General features: G+C 44.4%; 1 protein-coding gene and 1 long non-coding RNA gene across 2 annotated transcripts; one reads left to right on the forward strand and one right to left on the reverse strand.

Moving 5' to 3' along the window:
* Positions 1–779: 779 nt before the first annotated feature.
* On the forward strand, positions 780–21422 carry LOC115577924 (programmed cell death 1 ligand 1-like). Its single transcript, XM_030410787.1, has 6 exons — positions 780–903; positions 10655–10978; positions 11283–11318; positions 12607–12882; positions 20140–20226; positions 20426–21422. Exons 1-6 carry the CDS (start codon positions 852–854, stop codon positions 20560–20562), a joined length of 912 nt encoding a protein of 303 aa, XP_030266647.1. The 5' UTR covers positions 780–851; the 3' UTR covers positions 20563–21422.
* LOC115577926 (uncharacterized) lies at positions 4125–5729 on the reverse strand. The gene is made up of 3 exons (XR_003983305.1): positions 5568–5729; positions 4333–4461; positions 4125–4167 (listed from the first exon to the last, which is right to left on the reverse strand). It is a non-coding gene; the product is annotated as an uncharacterized LOC115577926 (long non-coding RNA).
* Positions 21423–23389: the final 1967 nt, after the last annotated feature.

Consider the following 23389-nt stretch of genomic DNA (forward strand, 5'->3'; position numbering starts at 1 on the left):
TGAGGGCAGTGTGGGCAGAGGTAACCAACGTTAACCCCATGCAGGACACATAGCAGGTTTTCTGACTGTTGGGTTTACCAACATTTAGTGTCTGATACTCTGACACTCCTGTGAAATGAGCTCAGGTCCTCTCAGGGGCGGTTCTAGGGGGGGGGGGGGGGGGGGGGGGCCAACAGGGGCCAGTGCCCCCGTAACTCCGAGTCTGGACCCCCCTGTGGCCCCCTGACAGGGAGTCTGCATCAATAATACAATGACAGATTTCTTGCAATGATTTTGTTCTGAAGGGAAAGGCAGAAATAAAGTGTCTCAGCAGTTTACTACCCAATCAAAATTGTTGGAAATTGTAAACACTGCTTTGTCTGAATGAGGGATTTATCCTTTTTTCCGGGTTGTATGTGCCCCCTAACAAAAAAGCCTGCCCCAACCTGGCCCCCCTATGAAAACTGGTCTAGAACCGCCACTGGGTCCTCTCCATCAACTCCAGTTTCTAATGTGTTCAACTGAACTGAGTTTAAATACACAGTATTAACTTCTGCCACGAGGAATCTCTCAATCTAACCGATGACATGAAGACAGTTTGAGGTGTTGTGAAACAGCGTGAGAACGTGGAAGTTGTAATAGTTAAAACATGTGGCATTGACACTTTATTTCTGAAATATTCAAACAGGATGTGTTGCAAACTGCTTACAGGCTGAGAAACCTCAAACGTTTGTGATGAACCAATCAGAGTGTTGAGGTTTTCTGTGAAGCTCATTTATATAGAGTCTCCGTCAGAGTGTTGAGGAGTGTGTGAAGCTCCGTCACATAGAGCCTCCATCAGTGAGGTTAATCCTCAGAGGACATCAACAACTATGGAGCTTCTTCCTCTCGTGTGTCTCTGTCTGCTGAGCTGCTCTGGAGACGGTAAGAAAACTGATCATCATCACTGACACTTTGTCATTTCACTTTATTTCATCTCAACAGGATCAGTCAGTGTGTTTACATGCACAGCTTAGTCAGATTACAGTCATAGTTCGACTCTGCTGCTCAATCAGACAACTGCAATTATCCTAGTATACATGCCGGTGAGAAAATCGGATTATTGTCCGGAGCATGTCATACCCCGGTACGCTAGGTGGCGCTGTACCCATTTCAACTAGTGGTAACAGAAACACCTCCGGCTGACCTCTTTATGTCACCAGCAACAACAAACTGCCTCGGCATTCAAGAAAGATGGCGTACGAAGAGCGAGACGAAGCTACATCTTTGTACACTTCAAATATGGTGTACATGATAATTACACAAACTAGATGCTCACTAGCGCTCTTTCTTGCGGTGATTTCGGAGGAAAGACGCCGCCGCCGCCGTCCGTCTACTTCCTAAAAACTTGTCTAAAAATCTTGCGCCTGTGCAGAACGCAAAATCCAATCCGATCCGCTGGAATGTATACATGCAGGAGTAATGCGACTATCAATCAAATAATCTGGGTGCTTTAATTTAAACTATGAGAAATCCGATCCGGTCTGATTTTAGTCACACTAAGGTGTATACATGCATTTTAGAAATCCCATCATAGTCGGACTAACACAGTAATTCGATTTTCTTGAGTGTCATGCAAACACACTGAGTGTGGAAACATGCTGGATGTTAATCAGGCTGCTTCCTGCTTTAGTGCGCACGAGACACCTGCTCAGCGCCCGGTGACGTCACATGTACCCTGATAATCAGCGCACATCGATAGTATTGATTGGATCGATTATAGAATGTTTCAGATCAATATAATGAGTTTCATCTCGAGATAGTCTATAACAATATGGTGTCATTACTGATGTGTGTGTGTGTGTGTGTGTGTGTGTGTGTGTGTGTGTGTGCGTGTCGTCTCGTTCCTGCTGCGACTCAAAAAGATTGTAATAATTTCTAATTTCTTGTGATGAACTGAAACCTTCCGGATGTTGTGACCAGGGGCGTTGCCAGACACTTTTTGCTGGGGCACGTGCCCCGGTAAACATGCGCTGTGCCTCCCTGTAAAATTCCAGATGAAATTTCACATTGAGTCTATTTTTCATCACAGACAGTTTATGATCACGTTCACTCTGATTCAGTGACGGCGCAAACGTGATTCACGTCCTCAGCAGGTCGTTCGCGAACGAGGAATGTCAGGACGTGAATTACGTTACCTGCTGAATTACGTTATGTGTGAATCACGTTCGCGCTGTCACTCACTTATGATTCGCATCGCTGAGGACCTGAATCTCGTTCACGTACTGTGCTGAAAGTGGCGCTGTGTCAGTCAGTCACTCACTCAGGGCAGAGGAGTTGATTCACGTTCAGTAACCGTACTGCTAAAACTAGCGCTGTGTTGCTAACATCCGTGTAGCATCATGTTAAGTGATTTTACTGTGCTTAGAGGACACTTTCACTGTGTGATAATTTTAGTGCATGTATACCACTCAAAGCAGCACTGCGTCTCCAGCGAATGATTGTGAACTATAGTCCGTGAACGCACCGTCCCTCAGTAAGTGAACGGGAACCGCAGGGCTTAGCGCTGTGTTGCTAACATCCGTGTAGCATCATGTTAAGTGATTTCACTGCACAGTAAAAGTCACTCACGTTCGAGAACGTGATTCTCAGCAGGTAAAGTAATTCAGGTCGTTCGCGAACTTTTTTAAAATCTATTATATCATTAAAATAAAAAGTTATATATGATTAAAAACAGCACAGACTCATAGTTAATGAGTCAATGAAATTCTTTATAAATGACTTATAAACAATTGTTTACTGTAATTGATGTTAAAGGAACTTAGGGCAGGATCACGAAATAAGACTCAATAGCGACACGACGGCCGTTTGGGTAACTGCAGCCATCAGCCAAGCCGGCGCGGGAGCGCGCATGAACTCCTCACAGCAGTGCAGCTGATGCTATGACACGGTTATTTGTTTGCTCACTGCTCACGCGACCGTTTACTGCAAGACTTCCTCGCATACCTCCGCGGAACTACCTTGGTAGCCTACATCAGCGAACAGCATGATGTCAAGAGACGAAGTAAGTAAACTAAGTGTTTATCTTAGTGCAGCTTTAGTATGTTTCTTTGACAACATTAGCGCATCAATTCAGCAAAACGACAGTTGTAATGTAAAGTACGCTTACCTTACACTGGCCAAATGGTTACTAAAGTTCAAATTTCACCAGCCATGGTGAATAACAAGCTAGCGATAACCATTGCTTTGTGATTGAAGCTAATGTGACTGCTAACAATGTTATGGTGTTTGACGAGCATTTGGCTTGTGGCTGCAGCTAATTTCTGACTGTGGTAATTACCAACATAGCTAATATTTATAACATTGGATAAAGCTTGCTAACAAGCTGACATTAGTGTGCAGTCATTATCATGTAACAGCAATAGTATGATTCAATATCTCAAGCCACGTGTTATGTGCCAGTGCCAGTGAGATCATTTGTGAAATCATTTCCATTATAAGACAATATAAATGGTATAAATAGCACTGCGCCATAACAAAGTAAATACAAGGAAAACACAAATGTCATTATGCCATAACTGGTATTATACTAAGTTGAATCAGAATAAAAATAACATCAAATAAAATCAAAACATCACTTTGAGGATTACTAAAGTTATTCTTATTAGTATTGTTCTCAATGTTTTTTGTTTCAGGATTTGGAATTGACTCTGGAAGGAGTGGCACACATGGAGATGTACTGCCTGGATGAGGGTACACTGCGTCTGGTTAGGATGACGTGGAACAACACCTTTGCTCTCGAGGACAGCCAAGATGTGGACAGCGATAACCGAGAGTTTCGCTTTGCTTCTTCGTATCTGGTTAAACTTCCCTGACCCCTTTGCAAACTACACAGGTTACAAAGAAGCTCCATTTAGGGTGCCTGACTGATATTTTCTCCTGTTTTGTGTCCCTGTGACCACAATACCTAAAAAAAAAAACATTTCTTAGCCAAAGATTCCACTTTCATCCAAAAATAAAAACTATTTATGTACATTATATATTTTTATATTTATTTTCAAAGTTTACAGTATTTTTCAAATTTGCAGTATGTACAAAGTTTTACTTTGTATTTTTTTACATGTTTATAATAAAATAAATGTGTGGTAAACAAGACGGTCTTGTCTTCTCTCTTTTCTTGCTCACGTCTCTGGATCATGTAGCTGAGGCCTTTATGGAGAGAAGAGAACAGTAGCGTTAGAACACATACCAATGCTCCATAATCAAATCTGGTAATTATTATGTTATATTATAACATTTTACAATGTTTTGTCTATATTCTGAAAAGATTGAAATTCCTAATGACCAAAACTTAGAAAGTGAAAACATACTAACCCCTCAGACACTGGTTCAATTGGTGATAATCGATGAGAGAGTTTAGCAGCTATTCGCTTGCTGGGTGTTGATGCTCTCATCTCCTTACTTCCCCGAGTAGCAGCTTCAGGAGTCTGCTTCTTCTGATAGCTGGAAAACAGCAATATTTTAAAAAGTTCGAGTCTCAGTCAGCAAGCTGGCTGTGACTTTGCTACCTTGGTGTCTTTTCTCTTTGGTCAGAACAACTATGGCCATGCAATGTTTGCCTGTAACAATAATAATATCAAAATACTTGCCTCAGTCAGTACTTTTGTGTGTTTCACTTTTACAAACAATTTCTCCTGCTTTACTTACAACGTAATGTATAATGTCTGGAGCAATCTTGTGTGTAAGGTACAACATTAGAAAAATAAAGGCTAAAAGCTCTATTGATGAGTTGAGACCACTCTTTTAGCCCACCCACCCCAAAGGACTCAACCACACAGACGTGCTTCACAAGCAAGGTCGTAATAATAATAACAATAATAATAAGTTTATCAGACCTGTAGACACGCACAATATCAATTATTATATAGCACCACCTGAGCTCGTTTACATTGTGCACTTCACGGTTAGCTCTAAACTGCCTTTTATTCAGCTACATCACAACAGTATCATCAACTCGTCAACACAATAGCCCCCAAGCCATAGCCTGTAAATACTGTAACTGTACACCCCAAATACTGTATTTACCAGGGACAGGAACGAGACGGGAACCGGTGCTGTCTGTATGATATATTTCACTGTACAGATTGTAAAGCCCACTGAGGCAATGTGATTGTGATTTTGGGCTATATAAATAAAATTGATTTGATAGCCGTATCCCCTACACTCACGAAGCAGCCGGGAAGCCGGCTCGCTGTGTGCAGCTAGCGGCTAATATGACTACATAAACCCAAACAAACCGTTAGCCTGTTGCTACAGCCAGCTGCTAACGTCACCTCCCAGATACAAGTTGGGCTTTCGGTCCCATATCTAAAAGGGCATATTTCTAACTATTCGGTTTCAGACTGCGCAGTCTGTAACTTCTCAGTGTTACAAGCAGTGGACTAAGTTACATGTTAGCGGCTAGCGCTACGTTAGCGGCTAGCGCTACGTTAGCCACTAACGCTACGTTAGAAGCTGACGCTACTTTGCACTTTAGCTCACTCCGAGTCCTCGTGATCTCATAAGATTTTCAAATCAAGCTCTAAAAATGACCTGTAATGTATTCTTACCTGGTTACGAGGAAATTAGCCATGTCAGCATCCGTTTTCAGTCCCAGTTCAAGCTGAAGCTGCCTCCATGAGTCGAAGGCATATCCAATGTATATTCGCGTGCCAGCCCGGCTTTAGTCATAACTTCTTTTAGACTCACGACTTGCTACTGATAATAACCTTCGTTTTCTTCTTCGTATTACTTTTTAGTGGACTTTGTGTGGTGGTGGGTCGTTTTCCGGCCGTAGCAGAGTCCATAACAACACAAACAGTATTTCCGGTCCACCGCGCTTGTCTTCTTCCGGTCTCCAAGCTGTCGAGGACGCGCATTCAGCGTCAAATAACGTCACGTCCGCAGGGCTGCGCGGGAAATTCGGACCCCGAATAGCAGTACATCATGCAGCACACAGCCTGTTCAAGGCAATGGGGAGATATGTGTGTGGGCTCATTCTTTTTGGTTTTGAACGCTTCATCACCCATTAGCATTAAAATACTTATAATGAATGTTTATTTTTTCACAAATCCTGCCCTAAGTTCCTTTAATAATAGATACTGTGTGGTTCTTTTATAAACATCATTTGTGTGAATTACAGCTGATGTTTTTAACCTTTACAATTACTGAATAAATGTTATATAAGTAAGGGATAATGCCCGATGAGGTGTCCATAAACAGGAGTTAATGGACGACGCGGAGGCCTATAAAGGCAGGAACACACTGGCCCAACCGTTGGACGTCTGAAGCGTTTGGAGAGACTCGGACAAGGTCGGGAACAAATATGTTTGGTGTGTTCAGCTCCGTCGGAAGCTTTCGGAGCCGCGCGGACGTTGTCGATCCGACTGAGCATGCGAAGTCTGAGGAGGAGGGCCGTCGGACGTCTGAGCCATTGGATCCTCTGATTGGTTGTGTGCCAGCTGAATGGCCGTTATGATTGGCGTTGTGCTAGCGAATCAGCGCGGTGGGTGCGAGGGACGGAATACTGTGTGCGCTTTGTTTTTCTATGCACTCCGTTCCGTCATTCCCTGTTTTCATGTTTTGCAGTACTGGCACGAGACTAGTTGTTAGTCCGTTCAGGATGAATTAATTCTTGTTCGTCTGGTAATGCCTCGCTGCATGTTTAGTATGCAGCTGTTTTTATCGGAAATAGTTAAGTTTCGTTTTGATCGAAAGTAAAGAGAGTTGCGTGCACAAGCCTCTCGTTTACAACTCACAACACAAGCACCACCCGCTTATTGCATCTCGCGCAAGCGCAGAACATACAAGCTACTGTGGCGTAGGCAGCACGTCGAAGCGCTGTGTTCAGTGCAACCTTTCTGCCGAACGGGTCAGACAAGAGGCAACGGAGTGGTCGGAGAGTGGTCGGATAAGGCAGTTGGACATCTGGGCGGTGTGTGGGGGCCTTAAGAACGGTTGCCTCCGCGAAGTCCATTAATTTCTGTTTATGGACACCTCGAAGGGCATTATCCCGCTTATACCATGGTCACTTGCCAAAGAAAAGAAATTCGGACCATTAATTTACATTTTAATGCGTTTTACAATCAAAATATAAAGTTTTTCACAAGCCATAACTTAGTTTCCCTGGTAACGCCTGAGGGTTTGACTAATACCTGGAACAGTCATTACTCTCCCGCAAGATTCTTATGCAGCGGAGACATTGTTCACTCCTCCAGTAAATAGGACGGATCATAGATACGACTTGGCAACGGGAGATATTCTTGTCCGCTCAGCGATGAGCCAGAAAGCTAACGCTATGCTAGCAAGATTCAAAGTCAATAACATTGTGTACGGTTGACAAACAGTAAATATAATATGACAGTATGCTAGCTAACATTATTAGCTAGCTAACCAGTCATGTCACTGTCCCCAAATCAATATCAAGATTTTCACGAACAAATGACCGGCCGTGTGTAACGTTACTGTGGCCGCAGCCTGAAGCAGAGCTGAACAGCGAACGGGATGTGAGATCATTCGCGTATCAGTAAGTTTAGAGGGGAAGTGAACTTTCTGCAGCTTGTGTGTTACAGTCGCCACCCTGTGGAGATCAGAGGATAAGACACTGAAGGACTGACGGACTGCACTCAGTGCTGGAAATAAAATATTAAGATTTGATACGCCAGCTAGCGCATGAATTTACAGCGGTGAACAGTCAATTTGACTGGAACTACTTAGTAGGTGTCCATATATCAGGGGTTAATAGACACCCTGCAGCCAATCAGAATCGAGTATTCCCCCAGACCATGGTATAAGCAATGTTATTGTTTCTAAACAGTGAAATTACTGAACTATAAATTTACAGTTTATTACTGATTTATCACATTATTAATGTTCCCGATGTCAATGCTTTAGATTAATTTTCAGATTTTATTCAATTTATTTTATCCATCCATCCATCCATCCATTATCGTCCGCTTATCCGGGGCTGGGTCGCGGGGGCAGCTGCCTGAGCAGGGACACCCAGACTTCCCTCTCCCCGGACACTGCCTCCAGCTCTTCCGGGAGGATCCCAAGGCGTTCCCAGGCCAGCTGGGTGACATAGTCACACCTGGGTCTTCCTCGGGGTCTCCTCCCGGCGGGACATGCCAGGAACACCTCCAGAGGGAGGCGTCCCGGGGGCATCCGAAACATATGCCCGAGCCACCTCAGCTGGCTCCTCTCGATGTGGAGGAGCAGCGGCTCTACTCCGAGCTCCTCCCGGGTGACAGAGCTCTTCACCCTATCTCTAAGGGAGCGCCCTGCCACCCTGCGGAGGAAACTCATTTCGGCCGCTTGTATCCGGGATCTTGTTCTTTCGGTCATGACCCAAAGTTCATGGCCATAGCTGAGGGTCGGAACGTAGATTGACTGGTAAATCGAGAGCTTCGCCTTTCGGCTCAGCTCTCTCTTCACCACGACAGACCGATACAACGACCTCATTACTGCAGCCGCTGCACCGATCCGCCTGTCAATCTCACGCTCCATCCTTCCCTCACTCGTGAACAAGACCCCAAGATACTAGAACTCCTCCACTTGAGGCAGGAACTCTCCTCCCACCTGGAGGGAGCAAGCCACCTTTTTCCGTTTGAGAACCATGGCCTCGGATTTGGAGGTGCTGATTCTCATCCCAGCCGCTTCACACTTGGCTGCAAACTGCCCCAGAACATGCTGGAGGTCCTGGCTCGAAGGAGCCAACAAGACCACATCATCTGCGAAAAGCAGAGATGAGATCCAGTTGCTCCCGAACCAGATCCCCTCCGGCCCGTGGCTGCGCCTAGAAATTCTGTCCATAAAAATAAGGAACAGAACCGGTGACAAAGGGCAGCCCTGCCGGAGCCCAACATGCACTGGGAACAGGTCTGACTTACTGCCGGCAATGCGAACCAAGCTCCTGCTCCGGTCATACAGGGACCGTACAGCCCTTAACAGAGGGCCTCTGACCCCGTACTCCCGGAGCACCTCCCACAGAATGCCACGAGGGACACGGTCGACTGCCTTCTCCAGGTCCACAAAACACATGTGGACTGGTTGGGCAAACTCCCATGAACCCTCGAGCACCCTGCGGAGGGTATAAAGCTGGTCCAGTGTTCCACGGCCAGGACGAAAACCGCATTGTTCCTCCTGAATCCGAGGTTCGACTATCGGCCGAATTCTCCTCTCCAGTACCCTGGAATAGACTTTCCCAGGGAGGCTGAGGAGTGTGATCCCCCGATAGTTGGAACACACCCTCCGGTCCCCCTTTTTAAATAGGGGGACCACCACCCCGGTCTGCCAGTCCAGAGGCACTGTCCCCAACTGCCACGCGACGCTGCAGAGACATGTCATCCAAGACAGCCCCACAACATCCAGAGACTTGAGGTACTCAGGGCGGATCTCATCCACCCCCAGTGCTTTGCCACCGAGGAGCTTCCGGACTACCTCAGTGACTTCGGCTTGGGTGATGGATGGGTCGACCTTTGAGTCCCCAGCCTCTGCTTCCTCTATGGAAGGCGTGTCAGTGGGATTGAGGAGATCCTCGAAGTATTCCTTCCACCGCCCGACGATATCCCCAGTCGAGGTCAACAGCTCCCCACCTCCACTGTAAACAGTGTTGGTGGAGGACTGCTTCCCCCTCCTGAGGCGCCGGATGGTTTGCCAGAATTTCTTCGAGGCCGACCGGTAGTCCTCCTCCATGGCCTCCCCGAACTCTTCCCAGACCCGAGTTTTTGCTTCCGAGACTGCCCGTGCTGCCGCACGCTTGGCCTGCCGGTACCCGTCAGCTGCCTCAGGAGTCCCCCGGGCCAGCCAGGCTTGAACATGGTGTTCGTTATGGACAAACTGTGACTAGCACAGAAGTCCAGTGACAAAACACCACTCGTGTTCAGATCGGGTAGGCCGTTCCTCCCAATCACACCCCTCCAGGTAACACTGTCATATATACTGGCATATAAATATATACATATAAATGTTTCAATAAGTTTGACCAATTTAAGTAAAACGTGGTCATATTTGTCACTTATCTTCTGGTTCTGATATTATTTCCTCGGCAATAATTGGTCCCGTCAAAATGCAGAGAAATGCACAGATTTAGATTTTAGTCTTCAAAATGTAGAAGGTGGAAGGTTTGATTTCCTGGTTCCTGTGTCTGCTGAACCTCTCAGAGCCGTTAGCTCGGCTGTAGACTTTCAGATTAAATGATAGACCTGAGAAACATCAGTGAACATGTTTCTGTTGGAACAGAATTCTCTGTCATGTGAAGCTTTAATCTGATGTCCTGACTATTTTAATCATAAAGTTAAAACCTGTTGCAGCTGTGGAACAGGATAGTTTGGTGGTTAGTTGTGTCTTTGAATCCAGTTTTATAAATCTAGATCTGAAATAAATAGAACTGCAACTTCTGCTGGTGTTATAAAGTGTTTCCACAACTCAACAGAACTTAAACAATCTGAAAGGCTCGATAACAAAAATGGTTTAATCTCATTAACTATAAGCTTTAAATAAGGTCAGTAAAATATGTCAGTACAAGCTCGACACAAGCAAAACTATCATGTTAGAGGAAACAGGTGTTTGACTTTTTGTTGTGTAAAGTTGTTATCTGACTTTGTTTCCTGATGACTCTGCATGTTAACATACTGACTAACATGTTTTTATCTTCCAGCTGTCAGAGTGCTCGTGGAAGACCGCAGTGATGCTGTTTTACCCTGTTTGATCAGCACAGAGGACCTCGCAGGAAAACTGTTTGACTGGAAGAAAGATGGTCAGAAGGAGGTGTTCATGTATGCTGCAGGCGTTCATTACAATAACGGCCGTACAGGTCAAGATGAGCAGTTCAGAGGTCGAGTCTCACATTTTCAAGATCAACTGAAGAACGGCAACGCCTCCATAAAGATCAATAATACAAAGATGGCCGACAGCGGGAACTACAGCTGCATTTTTCCACGTCTTGAGCCGAGTCAAACATTCATCATTGAGCTTGTTGTTGGTGAGTGCTTTCATTAAACAGTTAAAGATGTGGCTCATTTACTGCTGCGACTGGTTCCAGAGTCCCAGATGGACTTTTGTTCAGTGGTCAGAATCCACATCTGGCAGGGCCTCGAGCCCACAGAGCTGCAGCCACATCTGGAGAGACCACCTCTGTATCAAACATGCTGATATCAGAGACACACTGCAGATTATGTCTCTCTGTACAATGAAGCTTCAGCCGTCTGTAGGAGATGAAATATGACTTTTACACAGTATTACCTGTCTGTTTCAAAACTATCTAACGTGTTTGTTTTACCTTTCAGTTCGGGTCTTAAGAGACAGAACAGGTGAAGAACCAGGTGAGTCCTGATCGTGATGACGTCACTCTCCACCTCTACAGGTGTCTCTGTAAATGTCTTCTCAGGCCTGTCAGTCTGAACACTTACATCTGTGGGCCTGAACCTCTCTGTGTTCACCTGACTGGGATCAGTCGTCACTTACAGGTGGACACGTTTATTATATTATAGTTATACAACATGAGCACTTGTGACCCTTGTAGGGACAGGGTGAATGTTTTTTTAACCTTATCTATGTATGTATGCATGTGTGACTAATAATGGCTGGAGCCATGAAGCGGTTTCCTGTCAAGGATTAATAAAGTACCCAACCAACCAACCAACATCTTTGAAGAAGACTTTGTGTTATTAAATTTAATACTTTTATTCAGATTGTCTAATTATATAAAGAAGTTATTGTGCAATATGCTGCAATAAAATCATTATTTACTGTATTTCCCCTAAATCCTCCATTTAAAGTCTTTTTACTGACATGAAAGAATAATGTCATCTACATTATTAATGTAGTTTATGTTTATTCTGGGTTCATGAATTTAACTTTATGTTTGATATTTATGTCACAATCCATCTGCCAACTCCCATCTCCCAACATCACAATATTCCTTTTATTCCTTTGTTATCTCAGTAATGATCAAATAGTTTATCTGTAAGTTGAAAGAAGCTCTTTCTGCAGCAGCAGTGACATTTGAAGCCTCTGACATCATCAATAAACTCTGACATCATCAAACTTCACCTGATATTCTTCACCTGACACGAGCTCTGACACAGCAGCAGCGATCAGATGGACTTTTTGAGGTTCTGTAACTCAGGACAAAAACTCCTGTTGACCTCAATCAAGATTAATTGTAATAATGTTTTGGTACAAAGACCTTCATCAAGTTCCATCAGGAAAATGCTTCAATGTTGCTTTTTGTTTCCTCCTTTAGTCTAATAATACGATGAACTAGGTTTGTCAGTATCATCCAGAAAATAATTTAAATTAATAACATTATTCTTATACTTAAAGCAGTTCTCACAAACATGTGACGCATCAGGTGTTTTCACCTTTGACCATTATGTTTTAAATTATATAACAATCTTCATACAGTTTAACAAATTCACTGTATATGTGCGTCTGCGTCAAACTGTAAAAAGTTTTAAATGTTTGAAATATCGTCCCATAAAATGCTGCTGGAGGCTTTTATTGTGTTTTTCTCTTCACAGTAAACTGTATACAAGCAGAGTGTAGATGAATAAAATCACAATATGACATTAATAATGCTGAAACTGTCTCTTTATAATGTGTTCACAGGTGCAGCTCCAGAGCCATGTATCAGTACACTTGACCATACAAACCACTGGTCTCTGCTGCAGTGTGAAGCTCACGGTGATCCACTTCCTACATTAAAGTGGGAGGACAGTGATAACAACACTCTTACTGCTGAGGAGCCACAGATCTCAGAAAGAGGAGGTCGTTTGTACATCACTGTCAAGATTACTGTGACCAAGACCGGCAGCTATCGCTGTGTAGCTACACAGGAGACACTCAGCCATCAGATTACTGCTGTGATCCCCGTGTCTTTAGAAGGTGAGATTCTTCCTAGTTGTGATTTCATATGTAAATATTGTAAAATGGTTTAAACGGAGTGAAAAATGTGTTTATACAAATAATGACATTGGTTCATCAAACACCAGCGATTGGAGAGAGAATTAGATGAGCACACACTATATTACTTTATATTTCATCATTAAAGTGAAGTTTGAATCAGAGAAACTTTGAGTCCTGAAACACATCTGAGCTCCGTCTCCTGGAGTCACACTGGAGCTGCTTCTGGTTCTGATGTCACAGGATCTTCATCACTGAATCTTTTTCTCAGTGACATAAAAGAATGATGTTGGTACCGGGCTCAGGTCCACTGAGGAGCTCAGACTGAAAGTGCTCCTGAACTCTGAGCCTCCTTTTCTGTCAAGTTTGTGGCTCCTTTCCAGTTGAGAGGCAGTTTCCACAAACGAGGCCTGTAGTGAAGCTCCACAGCTGCCTCTTCTGCCTGCTGACTGTTTCAATCCTTCACAGCGACTGTCTGTCAGTTCACACCTGGACAAGTTCAATGTACAGACATGTGCTTACTGAACAAAGATTTCTGCATCCACACACTCAAATGAATCACAGCACACAAAGTGAGTCTCACACACAGCTGAGCTGGTTGTTCAGCACATAATAACTACGAGGTGTAACTGTGGAGGAACTGATGGACCCGACTGACAGAACTGGATCAGAACAGACAAACAGAATATGAGCTGCTGAGTGAGTAGAAGAGGAAACAGAAGATAATCTGACATGATGCTGATCTGAAGTGATGAGTTATGATGATATCTTTGTGTCATATGAACAATTCAGTCATTTTAATTCTTGTCGGTTTATAGGTTTTCAAAAAAGTTTACACATGTTCAGACTGAAAACAAAGCACATTGTGATGGAGTCAAAAATGTTTCAAACTGAGTGTAAAATTCTCTTTAATGTCAGGCTTGGCAGAAACTGAGGACTCAGATGCAGGAAGGCAGTTGTACAGACAGGCTTTATTTTTTAATACAGTTCCTCTGTAGACAGAGTGATAACAGAACAGGCTGTGAACACTATAGGTCCAACGGACCACACTAAAAAAAACACAACAAGAACAAAAGATGCTCCCATAGGAGAAAAAGGGGATAACTACACTGATCTAAAGAAACTAGAAGTTTATAAAAATTACTCAAACTAAAAGTCGCTCCCGAAGGAGGAAGGCACACAGGCTATGAAAATTTGTCTACTCTAAATAAGGCTGAGAAATTTTAAAGAACGGAAAACACTCCAACAGGAGGAAAAGCAAACGCTATGAAACTCAACTAACAACGAAACAAAATTCTGACCAAAAGATATCCAACTCAAAATCACTCTACCACAGAGGAAAACTATATGCAAAAAACAAAACTTGACAATACTTAACTTTCTCGAAATACAAGGCTATGATCAAGGCTGTGAGATAGGCTGGACGTACTCGACGAAACAAACGAAATACTCTGGCAACGAAGACAGGGGAAGACAAAGACTATATACACATGAGGGGAGGGAGCACAGGTGGAAACAATCAGGGATCAGGGAAGACGCCAGACCGGTGACACAAGAGGAAGGGCAAGTGACCTGAAACGAGAGGAGAGTTATTTTTCAAAACAAAACATGAAATTCACAAGACAAAAAAAACCAAGACAGGACATCCCTCACCGCGGTGTGACAGTACCCCCCCCTCTACGGCCGACACCTGACGGCCCAGGCTGACCAGGGTTATTTTTATGAAAGTCATCGATGAGGGTGGGGTCCACGATGTGGCGGGAAGGGATCCACTGCCTCTCTTCAGGTCCGTACCCCTCCCAGTCAACTAGATACTGTCTGCCCCGGCCCCGGTTGCGTACTGCCAACAGCTGCTTTACCTTGTACCGGACCCCCTTCAATTACCTCGGGTGGTGGAGGGGCCGTGGTGGCCGGAACCATTTGGCTTTCCTTGACAGGTTTGATCTGGCTGACATGGAATGTGGGATGCACACGAAGGGACCGGGGCAGACGAAGGCGCACAGCTGCAGGTCCGATGATCTGGGTGACAGGGAATGGTCCCACGAACCGAGGGGCTAGCTTCTTGGAGGGAACCTTAAGGTGCAGGTCCTCGGCCGAGAGCCACACCTTCTGGCCCAGCTGCTAAGCTGGGGCAGGACGCCTCTTGCGGTCTGCCGCCTTCTTCATCCGATCCCCCTGTCGGATTAGCACCTGGCGGGCGGCTGCCCAGATGCGGTGGCAGCGTCGAATCATGGCGTGGGCAGAGGGGACCGAAACCTCCCGTTCGTTCTCTGGAAAAATTCGGGGTTGACAACCGTAAGCACATTTGAATGGTGAGAAGCCTGTAGCAGATGTGGGTAATGAATTGTGGGCATACTCAACCCAGACCAGGTTCTTGCTCCATGTCGAGGGATTTTGGGAGAGTAGGCACCGGAGGCGGGTTTCCAATTGTTGGTTGAGGCGCTCGGTCTGGCCGTTGGCCTCCGGGTGGTATCCTGAGGTCAGGCTGGCCTTGGCGCCGATGAGCCTACAGAACTCCCTCCAGAACCGTGATACGAACTGGGGCCCCCGGTCGGAAACAATGGGGAATCCGTGAATCCTGAAAACCTGGTTCATCATGACCTCCGCCATCTCTTTGGCGGAGGGTAGTTTAGGCAAGGCAATAAATTTGACCATTTTAGAGAAACGGTCTACCACTGTGAGGACAGTGGTGTTACCTTGGGATACCGGGAGCCCCGTGACGAAGTCCATGGAGATGTCTGACCACGGTCTGGAGGGGATGGGAAGAGGCTGCAGGAGGCCCATTCGAGGCCGGGAGGATGTCTTGTTGCGGGCGCAGACCGAGCATGCCTCCACGTACTCCCGAACCTCCGGCTCCATGGACGGCCACCAGAACCGCCGAGAGATGACGAACATCGTTCTTGCGGCTATCAGGTGTGGGCCATTCGGCCACAGCGCTAATTTTAGCCGGGTCCATCTGAACTCTTCCAGGGGCTACGATGAAGCCCAGGAAGGAGACGGTGTCGGCATGAAATACACTTTTCTCGGCCTTCACATACAAGTGATTTTCTAGGAGTCTTTTAAGAACTTTGGTCACATGGTCTTGGTGAGTGTCAATGTCAGGTGAGTAAATCAAAATATCGTCTAAATAAACATAGACAAAATGATCCAAGAAGTCCCTCAACACATCATTTATCATGGCTTGAAAAACGGCGGGGGCATTGGTGAGACCGAATGGCATGACCAGATACTCGTAATGGCCACTCGGAGTATTGAAACCGGTCTTCCACTCATCGCCCTCTCTTATTCGGACCAAGTGGTAGGCGTTGCGTAGGTCGAGCTTAGTGAACACTTTGGCCTGTTGGATTTGGTCAAAGACAGATGACATGAGAGGGAGTGGATAGCGATTTTTTATTGTAATGTCATTGAGTGGGCTATAGTCTATGCAGGGTCTCAGAGACCCATCTTTCTTATCCACAAAGAAGAAGCCCGCCCCAGCTGGCGATGATGAAGGGCGGATGAGACCAGCTTTTAGTGACGTGGTGAGGTACTCTCTCATGGCCTCTTTTTCTGGTCCGGAAACAGAGTACAGACGGCCCTTAGGTATGGGGGATCCAGGAATCAGGTCGATGGCGCAGTCGTATGGGCGGTGTGGGGGGAGAGACAGAGCTTTGGACTTACTAAAAACTTCCCGAAGCTGGAAGTAGCAGGTGGGTACCAGGTTCAGGTCCGGGTATTCAGGTTCTGTAGTAGGGTTGACAGAGAACAGGTTAATCTCAGCTTCTTTGCACCTGGTTATGCCCATACAATGTCTTAAACGGTCCTTTACCCATCTGATGATGTCTCCAGACCTCCAATCTACCTGGGGGTTGTGGCGAAACAGCCATGGTTGGCCCAGAATGAGTGTGTGTGAGGTGGACCTAAATAAGAAAAAACGAATTTCCTCTTCATGATCCTTAATGTGCAGGTGGACGGGTTCGCTGATGTGAGTGATAGTAAAAATTTCCTTACCGTTGAGAGAGCGGGCCCTGACGGGCTTAACCAGGGGTTCAGATTTAATCCCCAATCTCTCTGCTAAACCCCAGTCCATCAGACTCTCATCTGCCCCAGAGTCAATAAGTGCATTGAGGTTCGTGTCCGTGTGGTGCATTACCTTCACTTTGGTCAAGGCGCGTGAAACAGAGCTTGCAGCTGCGACTAAACTCACCGTCGGGGCTCGTTTGGTTGGACAGGTGGTTACAAGGTGCCCCGTTTCCCCACAGTAAAAACACCTTCCCTCCAACTGCCGTCTCCGCCTCTCCTCCTCCGACAGCCGCGCTCTGCCCAGCTGCATGGGTTCGATCTCTTCCTCAGTCGCGGATTGATGACGTGGGGTCGGCAAGGCGTCATGAGTGAACGGGCGGCTTGGAACGGTAGTGAGCGGTGCTCCTCCCGCCGTGCCCGTACTTCCTCCCTGGTGTCGTCTGAGCTGGCGAAGTCGATTATCCGTCCGGATGGCGAGCGCGATGAGGTCGTCCAATCCTGCGGGCAAATCGAGGGGAACAAGCAGATCCTGGATCGGGGCTGCTAGCCCCTTAAAAAACACATCATACAAAGCTGTGGAATTCCACCCACTCTCAGCTGATAGTGTGCGAAAACGAATAGCATAATCACACACGGAGTCTTTGCCTTGTCTTAATCCACTTAACTCTTGAGCCTTTTCCCGGTCGTCTGCCACCGGATCGAAGGTTCTCTTTAGCGCCGCCTCAAAGTCTCCAAGAGTGTTACAGACGGCCGATCTCCTGCTCCGTTCAGCGGACGCCCAGGCTTTGGCTCTCCCGGTTAGGTGCGAGATCATGAAGGCGATCTTTACTCGGTCAGTGGGAAATGCGTGGGGGGTTAATTCAAAGTGAATGGAACAGTCTATGATAAAGGTCTTACATAGTCCTGGTTCCCCGGAGTATTGAGCTGGTGGAGCCAATCTGCTACCTGCTCCAAAGTGAGGAGTGGGCGGAGTAGGTGGAGTCGGTGGTACGGGAGCTGGTGCGGTGGGTCGAGGGGGCTGCGAGAGCAGTCCCTGTAGTTGAGCCGAGATCTGACCCATCTGCGCCGCCATGGCACTCTGGAACTCCTCCTGGCGTAAGATGCGGGCTTCTTGGTCACGCAGGACTCCCGATAGCTGTTCTGCCTCCGCTGGGTCCATTTCTGGCCAGAGTATTCTGTCAGGCTTGGCAGAAACTGAGGACTCAGATGCAGGAAGGCAGTTGTACAGACAGGCTTTATTTTTTGATACAGTTCCTCTGTAGACAGAGTGATAACAGAACAGGCTGTGAACACTATAGGTCCAACGGACCACACTAAAAAAAACACAACAAGAACAAAAGATGCTCCCGTAGGAGAAAAAGGGGATAACTACACTGATCTAAAGAAACTAGAAGTTTATAAAAATTACTCAAACTAAAAGTCACTCCCGAAGGAGGAAGGCACACAGGCTATGAAAATTTGTCTACTCTAAATAAGGCTGAGAAATTTTAAAGAACGGAAAACACTCCAACAGGAGGAAAAGCAAACGCTATGAAACTCAACTAACAACGAAACAAAATTCTGACCAAAAGATATCCAACTCAAAATCACTCTACCACAGAGGAAAACTATATGCAAAAAACAAAACTTGACAATACTTAACTTTCTCGAAATACAAGGCTATGATCAAGGCTGTGAGATAGGCTGGACGTACTCGACGAAACGAACGAAATACTCTGGCAACGAAGACAGGGGAAGACAAAGACTATATACACATGAGGGGAGGGAGCACAGGTGGAAACAATCAGGGATCAGGGAAGACGCCAGACCGGTGACACAAGAGGAAGGGCAAGTGACCTGAAATGAGAGGAGAGTTATTTTTCAAAATAAAACATGAAATTCATAAGACAAAAAAAACCAAGACAGGACATCCCTCACCGCGGTGTGACATTTAAATGAGGCCGTCACTGTTAGCTCTGTTTACATTAGAGAGATTACAGAGAGACTTTATTCATCCCAACCACAAACTGCAGCCCAGTTACACAAGAATAACACAACAGACAACATGGAGACACTCAGACAGGAAGAGAAGAGTTTACTCACTGAGGGTTTCATTCTTTTATTTCTCACCTACAAACTGAACTCACACTGAAAACTAGGACCAAACTTTAACTGTGAATAAACACAATGATAGTTCCTGTAATAATATGAGATCATGGAGCTTTGAACTGAGTTTCTACTAGACACTCATTAAAACTTGTAATTAGCACCATTGTATTCAGGCTGTAACTACAAGTCTCCAACATTAATGATCATGTTATAATTGTAGTAATTGTGACTATTGAAGCAGCAGAAGCTGATCAGAGATCTGCTGAAGGATTTGATGCTGAAGGATGAATTCAGATTCAGAAATCAGGAGCAAACCTGTTTCACAGCAACATAAATGATCAAACTCTTCAACATTTCAAATCAGATCTAGATCCTGCTGTGATCTTTAGTGAGCTTTAGTTAGCTGAGACAGAAGAATTGTTCTGATTCTATCATTTAAAACTCTGTGTGGAGAGATGTGAAACTGTCTCTCAGTCTATATGTGTCTATAAGAATCTCTAAATATTGATTCTGTTCTTTTATTAATGAGTTAAAGTATATTTATGTTGAACAGTCGGAGCTTCAACAGACTCTCGCTTCATAAAACCTGCGACTGTGTTGATCTGCTGCTATCAGGCCCAATAACTGTGGACCCGACCAGCACCAAGAAGCTCCCAGTGATTTTAATCTTCATGTTTGTGGACAGTAGTCAGTGGTGGAAGAAGTACTCGGATACTTTACTGAAGTGACAGAAGCAGAAACACAAAGTAAAAATACTCTGTTACAAGTAAAAGTCCACTTGAGTAAAAGTGTCAAAGTGTCAGTAAAAGTGTTGTGAAGAAGTTTTCTATTTGATCAGATGATCCTGTGTTTTTACTGTCAGATCAAAGTGATGAATGGAACTAAGTCCATTTGTTTCTTCACTGCTGGGACCAGAACCAGAAGCAGCCTCTGAGCTGTGGAGCCCAGCAGGAGGAAACTGGACCTGAGATCAGAGCTAACATCACTGTTCCTGCTCACATTCATCCCAGTGGAGTTTTCATGTGGAACAAGTTCAGATCTCAGGAGCAGACTCACCTTTAGTGGTTCTGTGTGGGCTGTGAGGTCCAGTCTGCTGCTCAGCATCTGCACTCAACTTCTGACTCTCACATTCACTTTTATCTGTTTCAGGGTCGTCCACTTGGTTGATTGTTAATGGAGCTGGTGTAATTCTTGCTCTAGTCGCAGTTATAATCCTATTTATATGCTTATGGAGACGTAAGTAGCTGTTAGTATTGTATCAACATAGTAATGATGAACAGAACCACAACTCGTTCTTTATGTATCTCATGTTCAGAGTCTTGACAGATGTTTTATCCTCTCTGACATTAATCATTCTGTGTATTTACACTCAGAGTAGATCAATATGTTTGGGATATTCGTGAGTGTAACTTTGATTTGTTTCCTGCTGATCCAGGCACAACCAATGGACCAACAGGGACAGGAATGAATACAATTAATAACCAGTCAGATCCAGGTTCAACACCAAACACAGCTAACGGACAACCAGACGCTGATCAGAATACCACAATGATTCAGTGGGCACCAGTTTGAGTCTCAGATCATGCTGGATGACGGTGAGAACATCTTGTCTGGTCACTTATTTCAGTCGGAGGAGTAAAACCTGGTTTTAACATTAAACTGAATCTCAGGTTCAGGTGAGGATTGGTGTTGTGTTAAAGCAGATAGTTGTGAAGGTAGAAAAGAAGGTTGTTTGTGTGACGATGTGCATGTAGCTCATTCTGCTGTCATCACTATGTCCTGTTACCACGGCAACAGTCTCTCCCTGAACTGTCCTCATGTCCTGAACCTCATCCAGATCATAGACAGTCAGATCTTACAATTAATACATTTATATAAAAATAAATACACATATTCAGTCCTCGTCTTTATCTCACAGCACTCAGTCACAAATAGTGTCCAAGTCAAGTGTCGGACTCAGAATCCTGTCAGAGTAAAAAGACATCAGTGCAGCAGTGATGTTTATAAACAGGTAATATTTTTAGAAAACCCTAAAATTCAATAATTTTGTCTTTTTATCTCATTATGATTTACCATGGGAATATTCTATTTTATTAATTTTCATTATTTAGTTGTCTTTAATTGTCAGAGATGATCTTCTGTCAGGACGAGCCCGTCCTGCTTCTTTGTATTTGTTATGGTTCTGATCCAGAGTCAGTTACTAACTGAACTCTACACTCAGTGTCCAGTTTATTATAATTATAAGGTTCAGTTTGTTGTTCAAAGATTCGACTTAATGATCAGTTTGGAGGCTGTTGAACTGTCGTGTCTTATTCTGCCTGCTGTTTGTATTCTTCTTATTTCACTTTGAGCTGGATGAACCTGATAAACTGTTGGTTTATATTTGAATTGCGTCTCTCAGAGTTCATGTTTGAATAAAACATGAAAACTGTCAAACTGTGTGTTGTGACTGTTTCCGATGTTTCTGTGTTCAAACTGGGATCAAAGAAATAAAAGTGATTTTAATTTCTGGGTGTGATTCTGAGATGATCTCTATTTTACAGACATTAAAACAGTTTGAATGAAACAATATTTCAGATACGTCAGATTTAAAACAAAGCTTCTAACAGACAGTTTACTGCACTGACAACTTCATTAATGGAGAGTAATATAAAATCTATTAATCAAAACAGATTTTAATCCTGACACATTAAACTGTAGAAATATGAGCTCCTAAAGTCTAATAAGAATACATATTTTAACTTGAGCGGTTTCCTATTATTTTAATAACTCGTACCAGTGACCTTTTTTCATCTCTCTTTATTTCCTGTCTTCTAGACAATAAAAGTAACAAATATCTGGAGTTACTTTGAAATACTGGTCATAATATCAGTTAGTCTTAACAGATCCTTTACGTGTTTACACTTATTTTCTTGATATACTTGAAAGATAATTAATATTAGATGACAATATTCTGTAAAATCATCCTTATTGTTTTTTAATACAGTTATGATATTTGAATCACTGCTTTAGAAAGAGAAGTGATGAATATGGAATGATTATAAACGAGGTCACTGACACCAGTTATTCACTTCAGTGCACGAGATCAACATCACAAGAATTATCTTGCAGCTACATTTCTTCACTTTCACAGTAATAATCAGACTATTCTGCTCTGGAACTGTCCAGGTGCACTCAGGACATTTTTGCAACTTTACATGAAGTAGAATGACACAACAGACTTGATGCAGTGATGTAACAGTGTGGATGTTCTGTATGTCTGAATATCAGCTGCAGGTCAGACAACAAGCAGCAGAAGCAGCACATCAGTGAAACGCAGCCTGAAGCAGGTGAGTTCTGTTACTGAAATGTTACTGTGGGCTTTATCTGTTGCTCTGGGTCAGGTGTGTGCACCTCTGTCAACATACAGTTGGACATCAGTGTGAACATCTTATCCAGAGAAGACAGACGGTTTGAAAGAGGACTAAAAGATCCACGTATGTCAAACTGTAACGATGGTCTTTGAACAGAGGAGGTGGACTAAGACGTCACTTATCACCCTCCTACAATGCTGTACTGAGTTCTCTCACCTGGGCTCACCTGGCCTTAGTAACCCACGTGAAGGTCAGTTGGGTCAACGACCTACAAGTGACCCTGATGACTCTGTAAGGACACTCCCACACAGAGTTTAAGAGCCTGATGATGTTACACTTTGTTGTAAATAGTTGAACCCAGAAGTGGACAGTGAGGCAGAAAGTAGTGAGCAATCAGCCTCTCAGTGCATCTCTGCAAGCACAACAGGAAGCAAAACACCAAAACACAAAAATCCACCACAGAACAACGACAGACTGACTGTTGACTCCTCTCCAGTTAGTTAGAACTGAAGAAGCCTCTAAACGTCTTCAGGAAACTGAAACATGTCCAGTTGTCTAAGATTCAGCACTTAGAGTTACTGTGACCTGGATGACTGAGAACCTTCAGCAAAAGTTAGATTTGCCTGTATTTTGTCCTATATTTAATTAAATACTGCACACAGACGAGATATTTCAGGTTCAAACTAATAAACTATGTTGATTTCTGAGCTTCTTGTGATTCTGATGGCATCAACACGCTTCAAACTAGTTTGGGATAGTGGCAACAAAAGACTCCACAGGTGAGCAGGTTCACTGGTAACAGGTGATGGTGTGATGAAGGCTCAGTCAGTCACAGGTCAGGTTGGAGCAGGTTCAACTGTGAAACTCATGACACACACATGACTGTATAAAGGATGTTAGAACATGTTCTCAGGAACACTTCATAAACTGTTGTCAGTGAGCAGGTTGATTGTAAATGACTGCACTCTGGTTTTATTCAGGTTTTTACACAGTGTGAAGTCTCAGAGTTAGAATCTTTATGGTAAAGTTGTTACTGAGAAAATGGA

This window comes from Sparus aurata, unplaced genomic scaffold, assembly GCF_900880675.1.
Source record: "Sparus aurata unplaced genomic scaffold, fSpaAur1.1, whole genome shotgun sequence".
Lineage (NCBI taxonomy): Eukaryota > Metazoa > Chordata > Actinopteri > Spariformes > Sparidae > Sparus > Sparus aurata.